The sequence below is a fragment of the Equus asinus genome, chromosome 4, assembly GCF_041296235.1.
Source record: "Equus asinus isolate D_3611 breed Donkey chromosome 4, EquAss-T2T_v2, whole genome shotgun sequence".
NCBI lineage: Eukaryota > Metazoa > Chordata > Mammalia > Perissodactyla > Equidae > Equus > Equus asinus.
In genome coordinates, this window is record NC_091793.1 from 16,630,408 (window position 1) to 16,650,035 (window position 19,628).

The 19,628-nt window shown below is 37.2% G+C and overlaps 1 protein-coding gene across 2 annotated transcripts in view; it reads right to left on the bottom strand.

Moving 5' to 3' along the window:
• The window catches only part of ATXN10 (ataxin 10), a 190,076-nt gene that overhangs the window by 132,748 nt on the left and 37,700 nt on the right, over positions 1–19,628 (bottom strand). For both annotated transcript variants that reach the window (XR_011502527.1, XM_044777897.2), the window contains exons 4-5: positions 7,827–7,923; positions 4,959–5,117 (exon numbers count right to left, since the gene is read on the bottom strand). Coding sequence is in view for 1 of the 2 variants with exons in the window: in XM_044777897.2 (XP_044633832.2) it covers positions 4,959–5,117; positions 7,827–7,923 (256 nt within the window). In the remaining variant the exon portion in view is untranslated. The remainder of the gene's footprint in view (positions 1–4,958; positions 5,118–7,826; positions 7,924–19,628) is intronic.

Sequence of the window (19,628 nt, forward strand, 5' to 3'; positions counted from 1 at the left end):
AACTACTAATACTACTTTCTATCCTTTTTCCTGTCTAATTCCATTTAGGGTTTTTGATAACTTTAACTTGAGCTATTCTGAAGCAGATTTTATATTCCGCTCTTTATGACATTCTGCCCTTTATTCTATGCTGCTAAAAATTGCACATGGTTAAAATATAGATCCAAGATACTTAACAAATGAAAGAGAGTTCAGCCACAGAAAATTTCTCTAAATAAGGTGACTCTCACGATTCATCCACCATGTTCATGAAATACTTGCACACTGAGGGAGGTTTTCTAGGTCAAGCACAATATCACAATACTTTCACGTACCTACTTCTGATTGTGTACAAATGGCAACTCAAATACAAATAAATGTTCAGAAAAATAAATCATTTAAAAATTAGGTATGGAGGCCGGTCCTGTGGCTGAGTGGTTAAGTTCGTGTGCTCCGCTTCAGTGGCCCAGGGTTTCGCTGGTTTGAATCCTGGGCATGGACATAACACTGCTCATCAAGCCACGCTGAGGCGGCGTCCCACATACCACAGCTAGAAGGACCCACAACTAAAAATACATAACTAGGTACCGGGGGGGCTTTGAGGAGAAAAGGGAAAAATAAAATCTTTTAAAAAAAAAAAACAAAACTAGGTATGATTTTAACAGAACAATAAAGTTTACACTGAAAGAAGTCAAAACTGAGAAAGCTCACACCTTACTTTTGAAATGCAAGTGAGATTACTGGCAGCTTGAGGCTCCACCCAGAGACAATCTGTGCCCTAAACACACTGACCACTATGTGGAAACACACATAAAAAGCAGTTTTAAGGAAAACAGGAGAAGAGGTCTATTAAAAGAAAAACAGCAAAAATTTCTGATGAATTTCATTATAATGAAAAGGTCAATTCCTTAAGAAGGCATAGCAATTACAAACATATATATGTACCTAACAATAGAGTAGGAGAAAGAAGGAAGTAAAAGCTGACAGAACTGAAGAGAGAAACAGAAAATAATCCACTTTCAATAATGAAGAGAACAACTAGACAGAAGATCATCAAGGAATTAAGAGACTTGAACAACGCCAGACACCAAGTGGACCTAGAGGCACCTACAGAACATTCCACCAAAGCCAGAATACACAGTGTTCCCAAGTGTACACGGAACATTCTCCATGACAGACCAGATGTTAGGCCATAAAACAAGCCTCAATATATTTAAAAAGAGTGAAATTATATTATAAAGTGTGTTCTCTGACCACAATGGAATGAAATTAGAAATCAATAACAAAAGGAAATTTAGGAAATACAGAAATATGTGGAAATTAAATAACAAACTCCTAAATAATCAACGGGTCAAAGAAAAAAAGTCATCAGAAAAATTAGAGCATAATTTGATACAAATGAAAATTAAAACACAACATACCAAAATTTATGAGATACAACTAAAGCAGTTCTTACAAGGAAATTTATAGATATAAATGTCTGTGTAACAAAGGAGGATTTCATCATATCAATAATCTAACCTCTATCTTAAGAAACTAGAAAAGGAACAAACTAAACCCAAAGCAAGCAGAAGGAAGGGTTATAGCAGAAACAAATGAAACAGAGAACAGAAAATCAATAAAGAAAAATCAATGAAACCAAAAGTTGCTTCTCTGAAAAGATCAAAAAATCTGACAAATCTTAAGCAACAGTGACCAAAAATTAGAGAGAAAACTAAAATTACTAAAACTGGGAATGAAGAGTGAACATTCCCACCAACCTCACATAAATAAAAAGGATTCTAAGGAAATACTATGAACAACTGTGGGCCAACACATTAGACTGCCGAGGCCAAATGGGCAAAGTCCTAGAAAGGGACAAACTACCAAAACTGACCCAAGACGAAGCAAACAATCTGGAGAGATCTATAGCAAGTAGAGACTGAATTAGTAATTAACAGATTTCCCACAATGAAAAGCCCAAGACCAGATGGCTTTACTGGTGAATTCTACCAAAGAGTTAAAGAAAAATTAACACCAATTCTTCACAAACTCTTTCTAAAAATAACAAAAACAGAAGAGAACACCTCCTAACTCCTTCTGTGAGGCCACTATTAACCTGATACCAAAACCAGACAAAGACATCGCAAGAAAAAAAAAAACTACAGACCAATATACATTATCAATAAAGACACAAAAATACATGACAAAATATGAGCAAACCAAATCCAGCAACGTATAAAAAGGATTATATACCATAGGCAAGTGGGATTTATCCCAGGAATGAAAGGTTGGTTTAAAAAAAAAATTTTAATCACTGCAATACACTATAGTAATCAAATAAAGGACAAAAACCTCAATAGATGCAGAAAAAGCATTTGATAAAAACCTTCAACAAACTAGGAGTAAGTAGAAGGAAAGTTCCTCCTCCTGACTAAGGGCATCTACAAAAACCCCACAGCTATTATCATACTCAACGGTGAGAGACTGAAAGCTTTCCCCCTAAGATGAAGAATAAGACACATATCTGCTCTCCCCACTTCTACTCAACACTGTACTGGAATTTCTAGTCAGAGCAATTAGCTAAGAAAAAGAAATAAAAGGCAACTCAATTGGAAAGAGAAAAGTAAAACTATATCTAATTGGCAGATGACATGATCCTGTATATAGAAAATCCTAAAAATCACAAAAACCCTATTAGAACTAATAAATGAGTTCAGCAAGGTTGCAGGATATAAAATCAATGTACAGAAATCAATTATATTTCTATATACTAGCAATTAACAATCCATAAATGACATTAAGAAAACAATTCCATTTGTAATAGCATCAAAAAGAATAAATTACTTAGAATAAGTTTAACTAAAGACATGAAAGATTTATACACTAAAAAACTACACATCATCACTGAAGAAATTAAAGGCCTAAACAAATGGAAAGGTATCTCCTATTCATGGATTGGAAAACTTCATCTAGCAATATTCCCCAAATTGAACTACGGATTCACACGATCCCTATCAAATTCCAGCTACTTGTCTGAAGAAACTGAAACTGGATCTTAATTAGATCCTAAAATCACAACTGATCCTAAAATGGGTATGTTAGCACAAGGGATTCAGAACAGCCCAAAAAAATCTTGAAAAAGAGGAACAAAGCTGGAAGACAAAGTTCTCAATTTCAGAACTTATACAAAGCTACAGTAATCCAGACAGTGAGGTACTGGTGTAACAGAGAAAACAGACCGACCAAAAAACAAACTGGGGCCGGCCCCGTGGTTAAGTTCACGCGCTCTGCTTCGGTGGCCCAGGGTTTCACTGGTTCGGATCCTGGACACGGACATGGCACTGCTCATCAAGCCACGCTGAGGCGGCATCCCACATGCCACAACAACTAAAAGGACCCACAACTAAAATATATAACTAGGTACTGGGGGGATTTGGGGAGAAAAAGCAGAAAAAAAAAAAAAAAGAAGATTGGCAACAGTTGTTAGCTCAGGTTCCAATCTTTAAAAAAACAAACTGAACAAGCCTCAGGGACCTGTGGGACAATAGTGCAAGACTGCCTTTCCTATCATCAGAGTATAGGGGAACTGCTCCACCACAGTGCCCTGGTGACCTCGTACATATCCATAGCGGCCACACAGGCAAAAGCCTGATACCTGTTACCCTCTCGGAACACGGAAGATGGGAGGCCTGAGGCTTCTGAGGCCGTCTCCTCCTTGCCCCATGGGAGGCTGTCATGAGACGGGTCTGATGAGGTATTGTCCGGCAGGGCATGAAGCTTGCTGCCCTGCCCCTTCAGAATATGAAACCACTTCAAGCAGTCAGGAAGCGGCCCCTCAGCAACGAGGTATCTCACAATTCTCATTCCAGTCATCCAACCCCTTTGTGGCATGTGGGACAAGGATCACAAGGATCATGGCTTATTCTTTTCCTGTCCACATAAGCAACAAGCTGTCTAAATCTACAAGTGGACCTTTGTGTCTTTACTGGTCAGTCAGCCTCAGCCTTGGCCTCACAGTGCCCTGACACGGAGGCCCAGGAGGAGAAGGGAAAGAATGTGAGGCTGAAAAAGTATTCAAACAAATAATGGCTGAAAACTTCCCAAATTTGACGACATAAACCTATACAGATTCAAGAAGTTGAAGGAATCCAAATAAGATAAACCCAAATAAATCCATACCAAGATATCATAAACTTCTGAAAAGACAAAGAGAAATCTTAAAAAGCAACTACAGAGAAATGATGTATTATACATGGGGGGAAACATTTGAATGACAGTGAATTTTTCTTCTGAACAGATGCCCACAAGACACATTATCAACCTCTAATATTTAATGAACCATCTATTGCAGCCAAAATGGTCTCATCTGTATACAAGCATACCTGATTTTATGCACTTCGCTTTATTATGTTTCACAGATGCTGTGTTTTCTACAAGACCCTCCCACCAGCAAAAAGATTACAACTTGCTGAAGGCTCAGATGATGGTTAGCATTTTTTAGCAATAAAGCATTTTTTAATTAAAGTACGCACATTATTTTTTAACACATTGTGCTATTATACACTTAATAGACTACAGTATGGTGTAAACATAACTTTTATATGCACTGGAAAACAAAAAATTCATGTGACTTTACTGCAATACTCACTTTACTGCAGTGGTCTGGAACCAAACCCGCAAAATCTCCAAGGTATGTCTGTACTCCAAAAGCGCCTACACACATTCACAGTGTGTTGCTTCATGCACTAGGAATGCCCTCCTTGTCCTCACCACCTTAAAGAATTCTCCTTATCCTTCAAGTTCCAACTCAAACCTCACTCCACCTCTTTCATAAGGCCTCCAGGTTCTGCCAAGAAACTTTTCTTATTTTGCCAACATACGTTAATTTTTAACTTACTGATCAATTATTATAATTCAAACTTTGACTTAAAACCACTATAAGGAAAGAGATCTGTCAGGATGTTCTTAAGCAATCAAATTTCTAAGAAGATACTTACGGCCATTCTGATTCAGGGTGCTTCTGGTGGGCTTCTATGACATCAATTGCAATATTGAGGTTTTCTTCCAATTCTTTCATTCTTTCAGAATTAAGGGATGTGAACAAAATCATCGATGAGTAGGCAACAATTTTTTTGTCTGGATGATTTAAGCAAGACCTTCCAAATAAAGAAATGGGTGTTAGCCCAATTTAGCAACATGATAAAATATAACATATAAATAATAATCCCATTAACAAATTCAGTACACACAAATTTTTATGGATTTAATGAAGAATTACAACACTTTGAAACAAGTACATTATTTACTGTAAAAATAGCAAAATATAGTCACAACACAAAGTACCCAATATTAAAGTTGCAGTTGACTTATGACTCAGAAGCAAAAAGCAAATAACAGCTGATTAAAGAAAAAGATAAAATGATTACATTTATAAAGCATTAAAATGTTCATTCTTGTTAGAAAGAAAAATTAAAAGGCAAAAACTGATACCTCAATGACTAAAGAAATATTTTTTTTTTTGAGGAAGAAGATTAGCCCTGAGCTAACTGCTGCCAATCCTCCTCCTTTTTTTTTTTGCTGAGGAAGGCTGACCCTGAGCTAACATCCATGCCCATCTTCCTCTACTTTCATATGTGGGACACCTACCACAGCATGGCTTGCCAAGCAGTGCCATGTCCACACCTGGGAACCGAACCGGCGAACCCTGGGCCACCAAAGCGGAACATACGCACTTAACTGCTAGCGCCACCGGGCCGGCCCAAGAAATTCTTTAATAGTTACAAGGGATAGAATGTTTAAGGCAAAGATGGTATATCAGCAAGAAACAGAATCTGAAGTCAAGAGCCTCAATATAAGTCCTGGTTCATGTATCTATCAGCTATGCGATCTTAGGAATGTCACTAATTTATTGACTGTCAATTATATTATGGGTTGTGCACTAAGGCAGGATTTTTTTTTCATTCAGACTTCATAATACTCTTCTGGAGGAGGTATTATCCTTATATTACACATAAACAACGTGTTGACTTTACTTGCTCAAGGGCACAAAGCTAGTACTTGCCAAAGCTGGAATTCAAATTTGCTTATATTTGTCTCACAAACACATACAGAAGGAAGTCACATAAGCTCTTTCACTTTGTTTTCTGATATAGAAATGGAACACAGTAACAAGACCTCAGCCTCTCTCGCAGGGCTTCTGTGAGGATGAGATAACAGATGTAAACTGCCAGGACTTCTCTGACCGCCTACACCTGTTCAAGAGCCTCTCCTCTGTGTCCCGTAACACCTGGATTTACCCGAGTTATGTTAGTTCTTACAACGCAGTGTGCTTGTCTATTCCCTTCTTTCACCGACCACAGCATGGGCATTTTGGGAGTAATGAATATATCTAAATTACTCGTATCCCATTTATCCAGCTCACAACCTGGCAAATAGTAGGTGTTCAAAATGTTTTAAAGAAATGAATTCTCAAAACTGAGTAACTTCTACTTCTGTAGATGGAACTCCACAGTTTTTCCCTTCCACCTAAGCTCAATTATTATTATATTATATAGATTTTATGCTTTCACCTCTGATTATTTGCAGGAATTTAAGAGCCAGTTATAGACTCAGGGAACTAGAGAGAATATTAGAATTTATCTGATCCTACCACTATACATTATAGATGAGCCCAGAAAATCTATACAACCAGGATGGCCGCACAGAATTTAGACAGCTGGTATTTTGAAAGCCTACACTAGGGGCTAGCCCGGTGGCACAGTGGTTAGGTTCTCACGCTCTGCTTTGGCAGTCCAGGGTTCACAGGTTCAGATCCCAGGCACGCACTTAGACTGCATGCTGTAGTGGTGTCCCACATAAAAAAACGGAGGAAGATTCGCACAGATGTTAACTCAGGGCCAATCTTCCTCACCAAAAAATTTCAAAAATTTAAAAATAAAAAAAACAAAAAGCCTACACTCATAGGCTTTGGAATTCAGAAAGCAGCACAGGGTTTATATTCCAGCTATGCCATTTACTCAACAAGCGACAGTTCCCTCATCTGTCCAAATGGGGACAGTACCACTTGCCCCACAGGGCTATTGTACAGGACAGGAATAACTTACAGAAAATACCCAGCTCAGGGAATTCAAACAATAGCTGCTGCTCTGCTGCTTATATTGCTGCCACCACCAAAAACACCCCATTCGCTGGCAACAGATTAGAAGCCAGGCCTCTTGCTCCCAGGCAGTGCCTTTCCTATGACCCATCCTGCCTCCATTACCTGCTCACCTTTTATCTCAACGCTCAATTCCTTAGGATCTAACAGAGCTGGTCAGAACAAAGTGTAAATCACCAGGAAAAGTACCATGAACCAATTTAGATAAACGGATTGGCTATCTATATGTACAGTTCTCCATATCTACCAAAACATGTAACATTGTGCTGAGCATGTACAAGGTGCTCAATAAATAAATTAATGATTACTTCATTGACCATACTTCAATGTTTTATGCTTTTTTCTTATAAATTACAGTGTCTTTATGTCTTTAAATATTTCTTACTTTAACCAAAACTTTCATTTTCTTAAAGTAAAACATATAATAAAATGCTTAAATCTTAAGTGCACAGCCCAATAAATTATCAGATATGTATATACTTATGTAACTATCCCCCCGATCAAGATATAGAACACTTCTAGGAATCCCAGGAGACTGCCTGGTGCCCTCTCCCAGTCGGCACTGAACTCGCCACCACTCACCAACACAACCGTTATCCCGAATTCTATTACTAAAGGTTAGTTTTTCCTGTTTAAGAACTTTACGTTAATGGAATGATATAACCACAACCTTTTCAGAAGTTAGAAAATCTTGTATCAATACACTTACAGAAAGAGTTCTGGGAAAGCATGTACCCAAACAATAGACTGGGAATCTTCGTTCCGTGAGGCAACGTTGCCTAAAAACTGGAGACCACAACGAAAAGCTAAGGATTCATAAAAGGAAAAAAGATATAGTGAATAAATACATCTTAATAAGAAATATTCCACATGTTATTAAACAGGAAGTTTCTATTATCTTCTTTTAACTATAAAATCTCTTGCCACAATGAAACTTTGGGCATGACATTAACATTAAAATGCCTTACCAAAGCAATGTACTCTATAAAAAACTAACTTCTTAAAAGGATTGTAAATGTAAACACAAATATACCTGTAATCACATGAAATATCACTGGAATACGTGCTCCAATTAAAAGACAGTTAGACTGGATTTTTAAAAATCCAACTACATGCTATTAAAAACAGACATCTAAAACATAAGGCTATAGAAGTATTGGAAGTTAAAAAATGGTAAAAAGATAGACTAGGCAAATACCAGCCTAAAAAGGAAGTCACATACAACTTAAAATCAGACACGATAAACCTCAAGGCAAAAAGCATTATTGGACATTTTTTTAAAAAGTCATTTCGGAATGACTTAATTCACCAGAAAGATAGAACAATTTTAAATTGGAATCACCTAATAATATAATGTCCTCAAAAATACACACAAAAGAAAAACTGACAAAAGTACAGAGGAAAGAAAAATGCACAATTAAATTCAGCAATAGTAATATATCTTTCTCAGTATATTATTCTCAGTAACTTATAGAACAACCAGACAAAAATATCAGTATATTTAAAAGATTTGAATAAGATTTAATAAAACCTAGTTAACATATTTCAAATATTTCACCAAATAAAACTGCAGAATATTGAACAAAATTCAGAACACTGACAACACCAAATGCCAGCAAGGATGTGGAGTAACTGGTGGGAATGCAGAACGGTACAGCCACTTTGGAAGACAGTTTGGTGGTTTCTTACAAAACTAAACATACTCTTAGCACATAATCCAACAATCACATTCCTTGTTATTTACCCAAAGTAATTAAAAACCTACGTCCACACAAAACCCTGCACATGATGTTTATGCTTTATGCACAAGTGCCAAAACCTGGAAGCAACCAAGATGTCCTTTAGTAGGTGAACAGATAAACTGTGGTACATCCAGACAATGGAATTTTATTCAGCACTTAAAAGAAATGAGCTATCAAGCCATGAAAAGACATGGAGGAAACACATATTACTAAGTGAAAGAAGCTCATCTGAAAAGGCTCCATACTGTATGATTCCAGCTATATAACATTCTAGAAAAGGCAAAACTATGGAGACAGTAAAAAGATCAGTGGTTGCCAGGGTCAGAGGAGGGGGCTGAGCAGGAGGGGCACGGAGGACTTCTAGGACGGGGAAACTATTCCGCGTGACACTGCAATGGCGGATACGCGTCATTATACATTTGTCCAAACCCACAGGATGTACAACACCAAGAGTGAACTCTAATGTAAACTGGACTTTGGGTGCGAATGATACAACCAATGTACTATTTTGGTGCCAGATGTTGAAAGTGGGGGAAGCTGTGTGGGTGTAGGGGCAAGAGAGATATGGGAAATCTCTGTGTCTTCTTCTCAATATTGCTGTGAATCTAAAACCGTTCTAAAAAATTAAGTCTATCAAAAAAAGAATAACAAAATAAAACTGTTTAGTAGTGACCAAAAAAGAAAAAGACGTAAGTTCAATTCCCAACTTAGTAGGAACCTGAGCAAGTTATTTAACCTTTGAGATCCAATTTCCTCACCACAAAATGCGGATAATAATATCTGCTCTGTATTGTATTGTAAGGATGAAATGTGAGCTCACCAACAGTGCTGAGCACATAGTAGGGGATGCAATCAATGCTCCCCTGCCCCGCTCTCTACTAGCATACAATACAAACCTGACAAATGCTAGTTTAAAAAGTCAGATTTCCAAATGTTAAATGAAAACAAGTGTTTGCTCTTGTGGTCAGAGACTCTAAAAGGAAACCTCAGTGCTTACTGTATGAATCCTGACTAAGAATCTTATTCTTGAAACAGGTACTTTTATCCTCATTACAGAGCACAGGAAACCAAGACCCACAGAGGCTGTAAGTAACTCCACCAAAGTTAGGCAATTCTAAAGCATCACAATTCTGGAATCATCCCTGTGACTATATCAACCCAATATGGTAAGAGCATTACCTCATGTTTATCAGAATATCTACCTGGTAGTTACATATGAAGTTGACTGATAAAAGGAAAATTTTTTTTAACTGAAAAATATGCAGTCTTCTCAAGGACATACAGCACACTGTAAAATAATATTTCACCACATAATGGAACAAAAGACAATACTCAACAAATTTTAAAGGACTTATGTACAGATAATGTTCACTTACCACACTGCAATTATGCTTATATGCAATTATGAGAATAAGTGCAAATATGCAATTATTTGGGGGGAGTAAATCCAAAAATAATTAGAAAATCCCCATATGTTGAAAACTAAAAGATACACTTCTAAAGAACCCATGAAGACAAAAAAGAAATAATAATGGAAATCAAACATTTCAAGACAAATGATAACAAAAACACTACAAACCAAAACTTTTGAGATGCAGCTAAAACAGTAGAGTAAAATTTATAGCTTTATAAAATGTATATGTTGGGAGAGAAGAGTGATGAAAATAAATGAGCTGGGCATTCTTTTCAAGAAATTACAAAAAGAATAGCAAGATAACCCAAAAAAATGAAGGAGAAAAGAAAAATTAAGAACAAGAAATTATTAAAATTGAAAACAATCATAAAATAGCGAATATCAACAAACACAAAATTTGATTCTTCAGAAAGTTCAATATTGACCAACCTTTGGAAAGACTGATCCAAAAAGAGAAAAGGCACAAATAACAGACACTAAATTTTCAGAAATGAAAAAAAAAAGATACTCCACAGATCTCGCAGACATCAGAAAAGAAAATCAGAAAACATTACAAACAACATTATGCCAAACTGTTTGAAAGTTTAAATGAAATGAACAAAACCCTAGAATACAAGTAATGAAAACTGAGTTGGAAAAATACTCAAGGAACATGTGAAGAGTCCTATAACTATTAAGGGAACTGAATCAGGAGTCAAACATCTTCCCACAAAGAAAATCCTAGACCCAGAAGGATTCACTGGCCAGTTCACATTCAAGGGAAAAATAATTCCAATTTACACAAATCTTCCAGAGAAGAGAAAAAAAGAGAGTAGACTCTCAAACCAATTTTATGAGGCTAACATAACTACGATACCCAAGTCAGAACAAGAATAGTTTGAGAAAGGAAAATAATAACGCTCATGTAAAAAATACTAAAAACATATTAACAAAATGAGTCTAGTGATATATAACACGACAAAGTTGAATTTATACCTGCGTTGAGAGCTGCTTTAACATTAGAAAATCAAAATTTATAACTGACCACATTAACCTAATAAAGGAAAAACTCATCTGATCATCTCAAATACTGCAAAAAACGCAGTTGACAAAATTCAACACCCATTCAGAATTTTAAAAAAACAAACCAAAAAATACCTCCTAGCCATCAAATAGAAGAGGACTTCTTTAACCTAAAAATGGGCATCAACAAAAAATCTATAGCACACACGATAATTAGTGGCTAAGTGTAGAGAAAGAGAGTGTGCCTTTTGAAAGGGAATGAGTCAGAGGTACCTGCTATCACCATTTCTAATCAACATTGTATTGAAAATCTGGCCAGCAAGAAAAAGAAGTAAAAGGCCTAAGGATTGGAAAAGAAGAAACCAAACTGTCTTTTTCCCCCACAGATGAAATGTCATTTCTAATATAAATAGAAAATATTTTTTAAGTGTATAAACTGTTTAAATTAGTAAGAGAGTTCACAGAAGTTGCTGGATTGAAAGTCAATATAAAAAATCAGTATTACTTCTACATAAGGAACAAGCAAAAATATCAAGAAAAGAGACCATTTATAAAGCATCAAAAATGTAACTAAAAATGATGTACAATATCACGAAGGAAAAAATTCTAAAACTTGACTGAGCGACATTCAAGTAGAACAAGCAAAGAATTGCACCTTATTCAGATCAGACGACTCAGTTCTTATCTAGAGATTAAATGCAATGTGAATCTGAAGCCCAACTGAGTGTGTGCGTGTGTGTAATTTTATACATCAGATGTGTATATGCTTGCGTGTGTCTGTGTAATTTGACAAAATGATTCTAAAATGTACATCAAAATATAAAGGGCCAAGAATAGCTGAGATGCTGTTGAAAGTAACTAGGTAAGAGGACTCGTCTTCACAAGACAGTAATCAATTGTAGCTAACAGTGTGGTACTGGGGCAACAGACAGACCGAAAGAAAAGAACAGAACAAGAAATAAACTCCGATCCATACTGACATGTGATTAATAACAGAGACATGACAGCAAATCACTGAGTAAAAGATGGTCTTTTCAAAAAATATCACTGGGGGACAGCCCCAGTGGCCCAGTGGTTACAGAGGAAGATGGCAACAGATGTTAGCTCAGGGCAAACCTTCCGCACCAAAAAAATTAAAATTAAAAAAATAACACTGGAACAACTGGGTATCAGCATGGAAAAATGGAAATTCAACTCCTTCCTCATACAACACAGAAAATTCAATTCCAAGTACTACATCTAAATGTAAAAAAGTAAAAATAGAAAACAACACTGCAGAATAACAAAGGTTATTTTAAATAAGACATAAAATAATACCCATAAAGAAAAATATTAATAGACTAGATTAAAATTAAGAACATTCTTTTCTCAAGACACCATAAAAAGAGTAAAAAAAAACCCTAAAACTATCCAAAGAATAGGAAAAGATATGGAACACATAACTGCCATAGGATTTATACACAGAATACATTAAAGGATCTCTTATAAATCATTTAAAAAAACAATCCAATAGATAAAAGGGCAGCAAAAAAAAAAAATCTTTAAAAAGCACAGATATCCAAAAGGCAAAAAAATAATAATTATATATATATGGAAAAGTGCTCATCCTGATGGGAAAACCACAAGATTCTACTAAACACCCACCAGATTGGTAAAAATTAGTGAGAAAATAACACTGTGATTGTGAGGATGTAACACAACAGGAACTAAAGGTTCTCCAAAGTCCTTTATATCCAAGAGATTCACATCCATGAGCTCCATTACACAGACTGCGCTTAAAACATTTTTGAGTGGTATCAGTCAATCACTGCCTCTCAGCCCCAAATAAATCCTTCATTGCCCACTCTATAAAAACAGAGGTGAGGCCTTCAAATATGTCTCCTTTGCCAACTGGCTTACTCAGCCTTGTCAGAGGAGGCACTGGAAGGGCACTGCGAGAACAGAGGGAGAGGAGGTTTTTCTCTTCGCGGTTCTGGGGTTCTCCTCTGGCCAGGCTTCCACAGCACGCTGTCTCTCTGGCATCCATCTCCCGCTGTGAACATCTTCTTCAGTGATTAGCTCCTGCAGAGCATGACCAACCAGCAATGTCCAGCAAGCAGAAACTTCCTCAGGATGCTTCAAAGCAAGTTCCGGGTCATGGTACCTTCCTGTGGATGGTTCCACCAACACCACTCCTCAGTGACTTCACTACCACCCAGTGAGCCACAACCATGCCCTTTCCAACAACACCTGGATCTCAGATTTAGAGGAAGGGGAGCCGAGATGAGATGGACACTCATCTCAGCCCTAGGGGTACTGGGCTACTCATTATATCTGCAATTCCTGTATTCTTTGGCATTCTCTTTATTACTTAGTAGTCAATCTTGTTATTTCAAGCCTTTGTTACAGTGAATAATTCTTTATATGACAGTCTGCCTGTTCAAATTCCAGTGCAGTTTCCATTTCCTGGTTGTACTCTAGCTGGCAGAGTGGATGGAGAAAAGGAAGGAAAGAGGAACAGAGGGAGGGAGAGGAGGAGGAAGGGAACAAGGGCCCCACTGACCAAGCCTCAACCCTCCAGGGCCATGCCCCAGCTATGCCAGGCATCCATGCTGAGGAGGGTCCTACATTATAATCTAAAATAAAGAAGCAGGATACAAAATTTCAAGTATCCATTCATATCCATACAAATACTGAAAAATGACCCAAAAAACAGTTGTGCTTAATATAGTCTGCATATACAGTAATAATTATTTTTCCCACTTTTCTGAGTTTTTAAAAGTTATAATGAAATTATGCAAAAGGTTTATAATTTAAAAATCTTCATTTTTAATCTTAGGTTATAGTTTAAAATGACAATTTTATTTCTACTGAATATGTTAGAATACTCAAAACCTTGTAAAATTTAATATAACACACACAAAAAGACCATAATAAAGTTGGTCTGAAAGCCAACTGACCCAACAACTGACCAGGCAACTAAAAATTAGCACTCTGAATCAGAACACAATTCTGGGAAGGAAAAGGTTTAAAGATGTGCTAGAAACAAGAAAAGAAAACTCCGGACAAGCACAAATGATGGTTTACTTTTACCAAACAGCTTATCAACTGATCTTTATGTAAATATTGCAAATGTTACAAAGCCCATCAAAAATCCCAACATTATTTTTACAGATTAGTAAAGAATAAAAGCCAAAAACAACACCAATAACTCAATTAAAATAACTCATGCTTGTGTTTACATAAAATTTGATGAGCATAATATACTCTCACACCACTGCAATTATTCTCTGAAAATAATACTCTAAATATTATTTTGACAATGTAATTACAGTTCTTACTTCAAGAGTGGTAACAAAAAACTGGCACAGAAACCCTGCTAAAACCCTACCAAGAATAAGGTTCTCACAGAGAAATAGTCAAAAGATAGCACAGGCACTTTATTGGGAACCAGAATACTTTTTAAAAGATTTGTATTAGGTTTGAACTAATATACCATAAATGTTTTTTAAGTTTCATTGTTGAATCCAAAGTGCATTACTAAGTTCCAAATAAAATACAGTAATATCGTTAGCTGTCTTTTTCAATAAAGTAGTGAGAAATATCACTTAACTTGTATTTCCATTCTTGCCTCACTAATATCCTTCCAACTCTGCCCATAAACACAAGTCAACTACTTAAAACTGATAAACTGAAAAAAACTGGCACTTATATAAATGAAGAGATGTTCCATAGCCACGAACTGAAGACTCAAGATCATTAAGATGGCAATTCTCCTCAAATGGATCTATAGGTTCAACATAATTCCTAATCATGTATCCACAATATATAAATAACTCTTACAACTCAACAACAAAAAGACAGACCAATGAAAAACTGGGCAAAGGACTTGAATAGACCTTTCCCCAAAGAAGATTTACAGATGGCCAATAAGCACATGAGAAGATGTTCAACATCGTTAGTCATTAAGGAAACACAAATCAAAACCACAATGAGGGGGCCAGCCCCGTGGTGGAGTGGTTAAGTTTGAGCGCTCCACTTCAGCGGCCCAGGGTTTCACTGGTTCAGATCCTGGGTGCAGACATGGCACTGCTCATCAGGCCATGCTGAGGTGGCATCCCACATGCCACAACTAGGACCCACACTAAAATATACAACTAGGTACTGGGAGGATTCAGGGAGAAAAAGCAAAAAAAAAAAGAAAGAAAGAAAGATTGGCAACAGTTGCTGGCTCAGGTGCCAATCTTTAAAAAAGAAAAAAAGAAAAAAACCACAATGAGATACCATTTCACACTCACCAAGATGACTACACCCCAAAAAGGGAAATGCATGTCAGTAAGGATATGGAGAAACTAGAACCTTGTACGTTGCTCGTGAAAAGGTAAAATCGTTCAGCTTACTATAGAAAATTTTGGCAGTTCCTTAAAAATTTAAATATAAAACTGACCCAGCAATTCCACTCTTAGTATATACCCAAAAGAACTGAAAACAGGTACTCAGATAAATATATGTACACTCATATTCACAGCAGCACTATTCTAAAGAGCCAAATAGTGGCTCACTAGCCAAATGGTGGAAAGAACCCAAAAGTCCATCAACAAATAAAGATAAACAATGTGGTATATTCATACAGTGGAATATTATTCAGTCATAAAAAGAAATGAAGTAGTGATAGATGACACAACCTAAATGACCCTCAAAAAACATTATGCTACGTGGAAGAAGTCAGACACAAAAGGTCACATAATTCTATGATTCCACTTGTATGAAAACTCCAGAATAGGTAAATCCATAGACAGAACCTAGAACAGTGGTTGCCAAGGGCTCAGGGGAGAGGGAAATGGAAAGTAACTGCTGAACGGGTACAGGGTGTCCTTTTGGGGTGATGAAATATTTGCAATTAGATAGAGGTGGTAATTGCACAATATTGTGAATGCACTAAATGCCACTTAATTTTTCACTTTAAAGTGGTTATCTTATGTGAATCTCAAGTCAATAAAAAATATATTAATTAATTAAACTAATACAACTGCAGCTACCTAAATTGTGAACAACTCTTAATACTGTGAGGGACAGGAATTGGACACCCAAGATATGTCTCTTTGGCATGAGGATTATTTTGGGCTGGTTACTTTTGAAAACTGCAGACAGGAAAGAGACTCTGAAAAGTGGAATTTACTTATCCTTTATTAAGAAACAATTGCATTGTAAAGGAAATCTCCATCTGTAAAGGTGTCTTCCTCTCTGTACCAGGAAGAACGGGGGATGACCTTATCTCTAGAAACTCTTGATAAATCATGTGGAAGGCAAATCTGCATAATCTGGTAACCTCCTATAACTGACTCCCCCAACCCCCAACATCCTCCTTTGTCTTTAGCTGAAGATGATATTTAAGGTGGTGGCTTCAGCCATTTTGGCGAGTTGCTCAGTTTGCCTGAGCCTCTCCCATGTATACATGTTATAAAGCTTTGTTTAATTTTCTCCTCTTATTCTGTCTCATGTGAATTTAATTCGTTCTCCAGCCAGAAGAATCCACAGTGGGTAGAGGAAATGTCTTCCTCCCCTGCAATACACCTATCATAAAACAGGTCTATAAAGATCTTCTTTCTCTCACTGGTGGATATCAACAAACAGCCAAACCACAAACCAAACCACCAATTTATTCATCAATGGCAAACTGGTTCATAAAAAGTTTTAGATATCTGCTCCTTCAAGTTTTCTGTTAGATTATCAACCTGCTTCACTTTAGAGAAAATTAACCCTGTGAAGAAAGAATGAAATAATCTTTTACCATATATTGTAAACACTAAATAACAAATCTTATGTAGCAGATGTGGGACAAAGCAGAGAAAAGGGAAAATGGACTGAAGGGGACATGGAGTCAAGGGAAGATATTTTTAAGATGGAGGAGAACATATTAAATGCTGATAAAATGATAGAGTAAATAGAGAAAAAGTGATGAAGCCAGAGACAAAAGGGATAATTTCAGGAGAAGAACTTCTGAGTGGGCGGGTGGGGATGGGATTCAATGAACAAGTGGAGGGGCTGGCTTGCTCTGATAGTTATTTAATCACAGCGTTGGTGTGGTGCTTCCTCTGGGCGTCTCATTTAGAAATACATCATTACAAGAGAAACCTGCTTCTGCCCACCACAGATCTTCAGCTCTGCCAGTGACACACTATCCACCACATCAGGATTTTTCAGCAATTACAAAACACAGTACATTCTGAACTCTCTTTCTGAATAACCATACCACACACAGACTTCAGAAACAGCTCTTTCCATGCAACAGAGTGGAATCTGTACCTTCTTGCTGATTTTTAATCCCCCAGTTGGAGCACTGAGGCTTTCGTTTTATTATAAAATGGAGCTACAAAAATAACTTTAACATACAACACCTTAAAAACACTTTACAACTGGGGCTGGCCCCGTGGCTGAGTGGTTAAGTTCGCGCGCTCCGCTGCAGGCGGCCCAGTGTTTCGTTAGTTCGAATCCTGGGCGCGGACATGGCACTGCTCATCAGACCACGCTGAGGCAGCGTCCCACATGCCACAGCTAGAAGAACCCACAACGAAGAATACACAACTATGTACCGGGGGGACTTTGGGGAGAAAAAGGAAAAAATAAAATCTTTAAAAAAAAAAAAAAAAAAAAACACTTTACAACTATATCCTACACACTATCAATTTCTTTAGAATACTCAAGAAATTACTGATGTTCAAAACTTAGAGCAAATGCTTTGTGTGTAAATTCTTAGATAACTAAATTACAAATTCTTGGGATAACAATGATTTCCCAAAGGAAGAATTCTAAATGAAACAGAAACATGCAGGAATTTTAAATGAAAACACTAAAAAAAATCACAGAATGGAAGGAGAATTAAACCAAGAACGCCTAACAGCTAATTTAGCCTATTTAATTCTGAGTCTCAGTTTCTACGCCCGTAAAAAGAGACTATCATCTCTAGTTTTCTATCCACCTTCCAACAGCATCATGCATATTAAGATAAGTATCCCTCACTTTTATATAGTAAGTACAGGCATTAAGAACTGTATATAAGTCAACTTATAAATCAAATCATATTTAAAATACAGCAGGAGACTTCTCACTTAAAAGTATTCATTGAATTATGTTATAATTTAATAGTTCTTTATCAAAAAGAATTTTTTAACCTACAATCTGTACATCTACTTATAAACTAGATATTTACATTGAGATTTTCTTATTAAATGACTTAGGATTACTCATAAAGTATTGCATAGAGATCACATATTAAAATTCTATTATTACAATGTTTAGATAAAAACCCTTGGCCAAATGAGAAGTATTGATACCAGCAGTTCAAGAACCAAAAAGAGCATTGTGGCAGAGTGAGCTGCTCCCTTAGTCTCTCCCTCCTAAATTACAACCAAATAGACATTCATTAACCAACAGCAGATTCCCTAAAAGCACAAGAGGACATCTGAGAGAACCATGAAGCCATACATCTGAAGGTGGGTGTAGAGGAACCCCAGGAAGTAGTGGAAGGAGGTGGGTGGATCTCCTCCTATCCCCAGTGGCAGCTATCTAGGTTGTAGGTCCTCACAAAGCAGCCGGCACACAACTGTAAGAGGAGGTGGGGGAGCAGGCAGGCCTGCATGTGACCGCTTTCATTTTCAGAGTTGCAGCCCAGCCACCAGGTGGGCACTCCCACCAAGCACAGCAGCCCAGGCAAACTGCTCATGAGCGCAGAGCAGGCCCACACACATGAAAGAAAGCACCCCTCCCCTTCTGCTTAGCGCACCAGTTTGGCCAGTCCCTGGCCAAGGCAGCAGTTCTGCACCAGAGCACCTGCACATGCAAGTGTGACTCGCCAAGCAGCTGCGGCCAGCAGGCAAATGCAGATGAGCCCTATCAGCACAACTTCCAGCAGACACGGCAGGTTCAGAAATCATGCTCCTGTCCTCCCCCAAGAGCCAGAAAGTGGAATCTGCATCCAGATACTACCACTGTGCACCAGCAAAGGGCTACTTCATCAAACACAATGAAGATCTACATTAAAACTGCAGTGGAAAAGGAAAACGACAAGTCTCCAGAAACCGATCCTGAACTCACAGAAATTTAAAATCTAAATGACAGACAATTCAAAATACTTGTCATAAAGAAACTCAGTAATTTACAAGAAAACTCAGACACTTAAATGAACTCAGGAATAAAATTAATGAGCAGAAGGAATACTTCACCAAAGAGAACGAAACTCTAAAAAAGACCAAACAGGAATTCTGGAGATGACGAACACAACGAATGAAAGAAAAAGCAATCTAGACACCTTAGAAAACACCACTGATGTTATGGAGGACAGAATTAGTAATTTAGAGCACGGAAATATAGAAAT